Here is a 9,716-nt window from a genome sequence, read left to right on the forward strand (position 1 = left end):
ACAGAGGATCAGAATGAGGGTTGAAAATGACCATTTTTGTAAAAATATGACACTTTGGTTGTTTTGAATTTTTTGCTCATAAATGCATGCTTCTTCACCTTTTCTTGCAGCACATATGGTAGATGGAGCAGATGGGCCCAATATTCTTCAGCAGTTTATTGACTCCTATCAAGTGATGTTCTTCACTTTATTTGCTCTCTTGGCTGCCACTGCTGTTGTCATCATTGGTAAATGCTTTAATAAACACTTAATATCATGAATAATGGGTTTTAGGACAGTGATTATTTCTTCTTTAGTATCTTTTTATATTTCTTTTTATAACAATTTTCTATCTTTTTCTATAGTGTGCCATGTGCTGTTTTCTCCAAGAGATCCTGTTAATCATCCTGCATTCATCCAGAAGTCTCCGCCTCCCACAGGTACATGCATCTGGAAAATACTCCTGCAAGAATGTAACCAAATATAAACCAAATAAATGCTGCTCCATTAACACCTGACCTCTTTTTTGCAGTGCAAAATGTGTAATACAATTCTTTTGTGTGCTAAAGGTAGTAAAGGGATGTTTATTATTTCAGTTAAAGCCGTCATATCATTTATTATAAATGGACCCTTTTTCCACCCTCTCCTTAGATGTCTTAAAGGGGTCATGAAATGCAGTTTCAGATTTTTTTATTATGTTTCTCGAGGTTAGTTTATAGCATTTGCAAAATATTTTTGCACCAAAAAAGGAAAATGGTTCACTTCTCTGCATCGATCCACCAGGCTTCTTACAAAACCTCTGCATTAGCCTTCAGAGCTCTTTATGTCTCCCTACTCTGTTTACCAGCCGAAGGAGCAACAGTGGAGGCCGATCAAGCCCTCTTCTCCAGTCGCCCTGATGTAGCAGCATAATGATGACAAAAAGAAAGAGTACGAGGTGTTTAAGTTCTGTGTTCCCCGGAAATCTGGCACACGAGGTTCCCCCTTAACGCCCAACTAACCCTCCCGCCATGGGTCAAATTTCCAGGGTCTAAACAGAGCTAAACCTCGCAGCAAGTCACCAATGCAAGACGATAACCTCCCTCCTACAAAACATTTGGGAAAAACATTCTTTGCTGCGGCCGTGGCCAAGAAACCCCCTAATTTCACTTCCTCCAATCCACTGGATGCCTGTTCTACTCTTCTAATTCTACTGTTCAAAAAAATGAGGGTATCTGTTGGCAAGGTCAGCCTCCCCTTGCTAGTGGGTGCCCACCTGAAGTTCAAAGAGGCTTCACTTTTCCTAGAGTGCCCCCTTCCTACACGTGTTGGGGATTTCCTTGTTCTAAAGGGAAAAACGGTGAGAAGGTGTGCACAAGCAGTTACCACACAGCTCCGTACATCTCACAAATTCAATAGGGCATCAGGCCCCAGTGTTCCCCAACACAAAAAAAATCTAACGAATCCAATATGTTAGTTAAAAAGAGAGAACATCTCTCAGCAATCCCACGTCACCCAACAAAAGTTGTCCACATAATGCGCCATTGTATCACAAATGAAAGAACCAACTGCATCAGCAGTTCTGAGCTATTCTCTGGTTTCTGTGGGAAGTCTTGCGAGTGTCATGTCTGTGTCAGCCGCCGAATGGGTGATTCATGCTGTAAAGAAGGGCTTCAGAAGACTTCAGTTTGCTCCGAAAACCCCAGTGTTTCAGCTGACTTATCTCTTTTCACACAGAGGAGAGATATTCTGACAGCTCATATTCTGAAAGATGAAATCTCCCTTCTCGAGAAGGGGGCGGTAAGGTGCCAACAGAGGTTTTATTCCCGTTATTTCCTGGTTCCAAAAAAGGATGACTCTCTTCGTCCCATTTGGATCTTTTGAACAAACATTGCAGGAAACACAACTTCAGAAAGTTAACACTCTTCAAGTTTCTCTCTCACGCTCAATACATCAGAACGATGATTCACATCATTTGATCTGAAGGATGCTTTCTTCCACATAAGGAATCTATCCTCAACACAGGAAATTACTTCGTTTCGCCTACCAAAGCATATGTTACGAATTCCCAGTTCTTCATTTCGTGCTTTCTCTGAGTCCAAGAGTGTTCTGTATGTGCGGAGGCGGGCTTAGCCCATGCTAAGAATAGCAGGTTCTAGATCCTGATATAGCTTTTTGCAAGACCTTATGTATGTTGGTAAGTGTTTGTCCACTAAGGTTTATTTGCCGTCTATCATTGCATGTCATGTTGGGTTTGATGGCACAACAGTGGGGCAACACCCCCTCATTCGTAGATTCATGAAGGGGGCTCACCGTTCCCTTCCTGTGTCTAGAAAATCTGTGCTGGAATGGGACCTCTCCATGGTGCTAGAGGCTCTGTCACAACAGCTTTTTGAGTCCCTGGGAAACATTTCCCTTAAGCTGCTGTCTTTCAAGACAGCCCTGCTCCTGGATCTGGCCTCAGTCAAATGTGTCAGTGATTTGCAAGCACTCTGATTTGCATTCCTCGTGCGAAATTCTTTCTCAGTGGTGATAAGGTTTTTCTTAGGCCTAACCCAGCCCTAAATGCTTCCCAGCTTTTATGTGTGATGTGATTGATCCTCCTTTCACCCACCCCCTTTCTCCTCCACAGAGAATCAGAGGTTGAATTCTTTGTGTCCTGTGCATGCCCTGCGGGCTTTCATGGACAGAGCCAGTTCTTTCAGAAGGAGTGGCCTTCAGGGGGCCTCACTCTGGGCTGGCTGCCGCTTGGGCTCTAAGTAGGGGAGTTTCAATGCAGGACGTTTGTTCTGCTGTAAGCTGGGATTCCCCACACACATTTGTCAGAAACTACTGGCTTGATGTTGCTAGAACAACATTAGCTCATTCTGTCCTGGGGGTGGGTTCATCATAACCCCGTCCCCCTAATAACATGCAAATTATCTGATAGACTTTACCACATTTTTCTTGTATTATTATTTCTTCTGGTGTTCAGGAAGATTTGTAACCTCCTGTAGATTTTGATTACTGACTTAGAATTGTAAATGTTGCTGTTTTTTTTTTTTTTTGCAGGTGTAGCTAAGCTGACTGAGAGCCCCTTCAACAACAGCGTGTCTTCAGACATGAAGGGAAGCCCAAGATTACGTCTGTATTCACCAGACTACAACTCCAGATAAACCTTCTCCACTTGAAGACCGCAGAAAGTGCCTTACCATTGGATACAGGAGTATAAGCATGCTGGAAAATACTTGTGCAAGAGTATTGCTTACATGCTTAAAATAGCTTTTTCATTTAAATCCAAGTTTGCTGAAATGCTGCATATCTGATTAAATATGTCAGGGCTGCATAGTTTTGTCTGCTTTTATTTGATTATTTAAATGTTTGATGTGTGCTTTCATTTATAATTATTGCTATTATTATTTTCAGTAGCCTTTTTCCAATAGTTTTCATAGCTTGATATTCTAAGTTTTAGTGAGTTGTGATGTTAAATGTTTGTCTTTTTTTCTTTGAAGCTCAGGACAACCTTTGAAAACTAATGTGAGACTGCAGCTTGATTATGTAGCATGTAATTGTGTGAATAGTGCAACCACTGATTCCGTCCAAAGTGCTCTTACAAGTGTTTGATCTGCAAAAATATAAATGGCCAGTTTAATTTCATGAACAATATTATACTGATTTTAAATATTTTGAAGAATTCTTGAGTTTAGTGCAGGTACTTTCAGTTATTGATGTGAATGTTAAAAATGTTTAAGGGCTTAGTTAAGCCCTCTGCCTTGTGAGCCTGTTAAAGTGAGACAGAAATGCTGTTATAATAATGTTTTCTTCTAGTATCTGCCTTTAAGCAAGAGCCATAATGTGACTCATAGAACTTCTGCACTGAATAAATTGAGGAATTGTGATATCTGTCATAATCTGAGTTTAATCTGTATATGTAACCACTTCTGAGCCTTTGTCATTGTTTGCTCTTCTGTCCATCATACCTCCCTCAAAAAAAAATAATAGCTTGTGCATTGAGAACAGTCTGTATTTACAATGTGCTTTTTTCTGCATGAGATCTATAAACATTAAATATGCTCTTTTTAAGTATCACCTAACTGCATTTTTTTATACTTATATTATATTAACATGAACAAATATAAAAAGATTTTGTTTTTACATTAAAAAAATTATGCATGAATAATCAAGTAAACCAAAGTTGCTTCAGTCCAGTAAATGTTTATCTTACATTTACTTAATAAAAATAAAGATTTATGAATAAAGCATTTTTTCAATTGATTTATACCCACAAACTGGCGACATATCCTGTGGGATACAAACATTTACAGGCAGATTATGAAAAAGTAAAAATTATATTCATAAATTTTCAACATTAATGCTAACACTCAACAACAACTTATTTACAAATAAGTTGTAAATATGTGAAATATATTAACTTTTATCTGAAGGTTAGTAGATTTCACACTACAGGGGGTCATGCTGTTTTTAAATGCTGCCCGTGAGCTAAACAAAAAAATTATGAACAGTCACTATACCTATATTCACAACAAACACCCTTTCAACATGAAACCAAGAAATGAGACCTAAACTTTCCCTGACACTCCCAACAGCCTCTCAAATGTTTGTATCCTCCAGGATATGCTGCCAACTAAAGTAGGTCGGCCTGGTAAGCTTGCAACACAGCCATAGTGTTTAAAGCTCCACTGGCCTGGCCTGAAGCCGCATACACCCCGTCTTTAACATCGATGCATCACCCATTGAGAAATGGCCACGAACGTCTCTTCAATAGGAGGCAGCAATGCATATCTATGCTCATGCGAGCCAAATATGGTTTCTTCCAAGACCTCTCAACCTCGGCATGGAGTTCCGGAAGAAACGGAAGACTCACTAGAGTAAATAACACACATATCGTGTATCGTCCGGTGTCAGATAGCGCTGACACGGGGGAACACACTTCCTAAAGTGCTTGTCAGAGAAGGACGTCATGGTAACAAACACCTAAACACACTTCAAACAAGGGTCACCTGAAGACAAAAAGCTGATGATGTCTTCTTCTTCTTTTGATTTGATTGGCGGTTGGCAACCAGCTTTTAGGAGGATTACCGCCACCTACTAGACTGGAGTGTGGATCAGAAGATTAGCAGATTGCTAAAATTAAAAAAATAATAATAAATAAAAATAAAATAATAATAATAAAAAAAATTTAAAAACTATATTCTCTCTATTAGTCCTGTCTCCTTCAGATAAGATGATGATGTGTACTCCAGGGGTGCTTCTCAATTCTTATTTGTGCATCCTCGTTTCCTTTCCTTGCTTCCTTTCCTCGCGTCTTAGCTCCACCCCTTCAGGATGCGAGGGAAGGACGCAAGGAAAATATGCGAGACGGAGGAATTGAATCAAGTGAAATGATAGGTGTGTTCGACATCGGCTGCGGCTGGATGCAACCGATCGGCGAGAGTAGCCGTGTGCAGGCGGGGAGGAGCTGAAAACGGAGACATGAAGTCGGATACTTTCTGCTTCCCGTAGCGACGCTCGCGCTGCGTTTGCATACTTTATCACAGCTGAAGTGAAATAAATGCAATATTTGACTAATACACTGATGTTTCAGAGACATTTTCATTCAATACTTTATGTACTGTTTACAGCGTCTGTTTTTACAAGAATAAAGTTCAACATAAGCATATATTATTTAAATGCCAATGTAGTGGGGTCTACGTTTTTTATCAGTTTTATTTTGATAAACATGACACAATATAACATCGCGACTACATGAAAAGAGCTTTAACTGTTATAAAAACACAGATTTTTGAGCATTACTGGAACTGAAGGTGTGACAATAAACACGAAACACACGTGATCTTTGTCATGCGGTGAATCCGGCCAATCGTGAAACAGCTGTGTCGTCATCAGAGCTCGTGCAGCTCCTCTTGAGAAACTTGCGCTGGCTGCCTCAGGTGGCTGATCTCGAATCGCTCTCGAGGTACTTTGAAGCTATACGTCACAGTCACATGGTGTCGGCGCTGTCTCAAGTCGGACAAAATTTCTTACCGGAATGCACTGCTTCAAGTCAGCCGCCGATCGGTCTGTGCGGCGCTGCATGAGCTCGAACACACCTAATATATCCTCGCTCCCTTTAGCGTCACTTTTATGGCGGCATTTTAATGCCATTAATGACCGAGCGCACAACTGATGCTTGCGCGCGCAGTAAATCACTTCCGCGAGAGGATAACAGATCTACACGCGAGGAAACGGGAGCCCGCGAGCTCATTTTAAACCCGCGCGCGCGCATGACATCTGCTTTGCGCGCAGATCAAGCCCTGCGTGCTCGGACAAGATTCGCAGCACCCGCGTCATCATTCCCCACACTCGCGCTCAATCTTCTATTTCGCTCGCGCGAACACTTTTGATTTTTGTCAGTCGTGGGGCGGGACTTTACTTATTTCAGTGTAACCTCAAATGTCATTGGTCAATTCAGTTTTTCGGAAGTCTGTTGTGATTGGATGCCTGTTGTAAAACGATTAGACATGGCTTGGACCAGATGAAAAAATACTATAGTAATTTATAGTAAATACTATAGTGTTTTTGAACCATACTAAAGTAAAGTACTTTAATTTGCTGTGGTAATTCTATAGTTGTTGAGGGTAATATAAACAAATTGACTTTACCCAAATACTGTAATTTTCTACAACTATAGGGTATATTACTACAATATACACTAGAGTTTACTGTAGTAAAAACTAAAGTAGCCTAAACAGTATTTATTACAGTTTATCAGTTCATCATAGTTAATACACTGTATACAGAAGCATTCATTAACAAAGTGTTGTAAATAGTATAATGTATACAGTATACTACACTTTACTATAGTATGGTCCAAAACACTATAGTATTTACTATTATTATGCAAGTGAGTTAAACTTTATTTATTGACTGATTGATTGCATTATTATTATTATATGTCCTTATTAGATACTATATTAACTTGATTTATTATTTTTATGGAGCTGTAGCTGCTGGGGAAAAATGAGAACACATAGTAGTTCACTGCTACATTATCATTATACTTCCACTGAACAGTCTGTTTACCCATAATAGTATAAAAAAACAACAACAAAAAACTAAATATGTCTTAGATATAAAGATTTCTAAATTGGGTTTCGGGGGTATGATCATTCATACTGTGTACTGTATCTTAACTTTAGCTGCAACCTTTCAACATAGTGAAATGCTGAAACCATTTTATACTGTATTTAATGGAAAATATATTAACCTGATAATATATTAAACTGACAAAGAATGATAACAAAAAGCTTACACAACAACTCTTGTTGATATGTATCTTTCATCCAAAGCCACATGAAGCAATTCTGGATTTAGAATCATAGTTACAACTATTTAATGGACACTTTTGACATTTCTGTAGTTCTCAGAACTGACATAATTTTGGCTGGGTAAACAGATACTGTTTAGTGTAAGTATAGTGGTAATGTAGCGGTGAACTACAGCAAATATAACTAGGCTATGTGTTCTCTTATTTCCCCAGCAGCTACACCTCCATAAAAATAATAATAAATCAAGTTAATGTATCTAGTAAGGCCATATTATAATAATAATGCAATCAATCAGTTAATAAATAAAGTTTAACTCACTTGCATCTGGTCCATTGATGAAGCCATGTATAATCGTTTTACAACAGGCGTCCAATCAAAACAGACTTCTGGAAAAACTGAATTGACAATGACATTTGAGCTTACACTGAAATAAGTAAAGTCCCGCCCCACGACTGACAAAAATCAAAAGTGTTCGCGCGAGCGAAATAGAAGATTGAGCGCGAGTGTGGGGAATGATGACGCGCATGCTGCGAGTCTTGTCCGAGCACGCGAGGGCTTGATCTGCGCGCAGAGTAGATGTCATGCGCGCGCGGGTTTAAAATGAGCTCGCGGGCTCCCGTTTCCTCGCGTGCAGATCTGTTATCCTCTCGCGGAAGTGATTTACTGCCCGCGCAAGCATCAATTGTGCGCTCGGTCATTAATGGCATTAAAATGCCGCCATACACTTTAAAGCGTCATCAGCTGCACTCCAGGGATCTATCCATATGTTATTAAAGTTTGGTTATTTAAAAAAATTATAATAAATATTAATAAAGCAAGATGCCCCGTTGAAATATATGAGGTATAAAGGTTTTTTTACATTTAAATTATTGTGAGAGATATAAAGGGGGAGGAGGATTTATACGTGCGTCACGTTTCTCGATGAGAAAAGGCTTGTTTGAGATGAGCAAATTCTGCGCAGAACCGATCACCGGTGATCACCGCGAGATGCATGCCGGTTAGAAATGTGTCCGAGGGTGGGCCGCCTTGCTCTGATGTCATGCCGACGTGTGTCAAAAACCTCTCGCGAGTGCGAGGCGGACGTGTCGGATTCTGCAGTCGAGCGCAGTTGCTCTCCACCGACTGCGCTGACCAAAAGCACGATGGGAAACGACTTGCTGACGACACAGCTTAAAGCTTATTGGTTTAAACAACCGTGATGTATTGATCTGATTGAAAATGTTTGATTTCTCTAATATCATGTTTTTATGTGTAAAAATAATGTGTGAATATTCCCAAACTCTCTGACACAGTGATCTCTCTATGGGTTATGCGAACGTTGTCATTTATAAAAAAATATATATATAAAAACATGTCTATAATTAAAGTAAAAATGATTGATACACACATCTTTCGAATGGAAATAAATAACAAGTACTTTGGGTGTATTGTTCATTATGTTTATTTTCATATAAAAGCAACAGAACTTAAATTACATCCAGTTTATCAGCAACACAGCGCACGAGTGTGAATCCCGCGATATCCGCCTTTGATCTCGTAGGTTCTGATCATAGAGGTTCTGATCCACTAGTAGAACACGAGGCTGAATCCAGCTTCTTATTCGCAGCTTCTTATTGACGCTATCCGGTCCACCTTAAAAGACGCGACGCTTCCGCGTTTGTAGCTTCTTATTCACGCTCAGTTTAGGGACAGTGCGGTTTTTCTGTTTTCTGCTTTTTGTGTCTATTTTCAGGATTAAAGGAAAATAAACTATTATGAAATGCAAATAGCACTGATATATCAGCGAAAATATGCTGCAAAAATGTAAAGGCACTTAAAATATAATTATAGTATTCTTTGTTTATTGAACGTGTCATCAGCTCAACTTGAAGGAGCGTGTGGTTTTTCTCTTGTTCACGCTTTTTATGCTATATTGTCTATTTTTAGAAAAAAAGAATAAACTATTCTGAAATGTAAATAACACCGAAATATCTGTGAAAATTACTGTACAATTACAAAGGTAGCCTATATAAAAACAATTACATCATTCTTTTTGCACGTCATCATTTGAATGCATTAATGAATCAATTGAATAAAAAATTTATTCATGCAAATATTACAGATTTCAATATCACAAGGTAACTAGAGACTATCAGCTCCAGCTCCAGCTCCAGCTTGGATCCAGCCTTTTATGAAGACTTCAGATGAAGGACTCCAGAACATCAAACATGGATGATTATACAAAATGATCATGTTATCATTGCTTTGCATGCACACTACTTTTTCTTAAAAGAAGTAATATCTTAATATCTTAATAAAAGAAGTAATATCTTAATATCTTTTACGTTCTGATATCATCTCATAAAAGAAGACTATTGTGTAATTAAATTACCTTTCAGGGTGCGTTAAAACTTGCACTGGGGCATTATTCCCAATGTACTTGAATGTCACCATGCACATTTTCAGACATTT

The 9,716-nt window shown here is 39.0% G+C and overlaps 1 protein-coding gene across 1 annotated transcript; it reads left to right on the forward strand.

The window, feature by feature from the left end:
- The first annotated feature begins 72 nt into the window (after nucleotides 1–72).
- On the forward strand, nucleotides 73–4,026 carry LOC125275266 (nuclear pore membrane glycoprotein 210-like). The gene is made up of 3 exons (XM_048202062.1): nucleotides 73–227; nucleotides 345–419; nucleotides 3,010–4,026. The coding sequence occupies exons 1-3, from the start codon at nucleotides 83–85 to the stop codon at nucleotides 3,111–3,113; spliced, it is 324 nt and encodes a 107-aa protein (XP_048058019.1). The 5' UTR covers nucleotides 73–82; the 3' UTR covers nucleotides 3,114–4,026.
- The last annotated feature ends 5,690 nt before the right edge of the window (nucleotides 4,027–9,716 follow it).

The sequence above is a fragment of the Megalobrama amblycephala genome, linkage group LG9 (assembly GCF_018812025.1).
Source record: "Megalobrama amblycephala isolate DHTTF-2021 linkage group LG9, ASM1881202v1, whole genome shotgun sequence".
NCBI lineage: Eukaryota > Metazoa > Chordata > Actinopteri > Cypriniformes > Xenocyprididae > Megalobrama > Megalobrama amblycephala.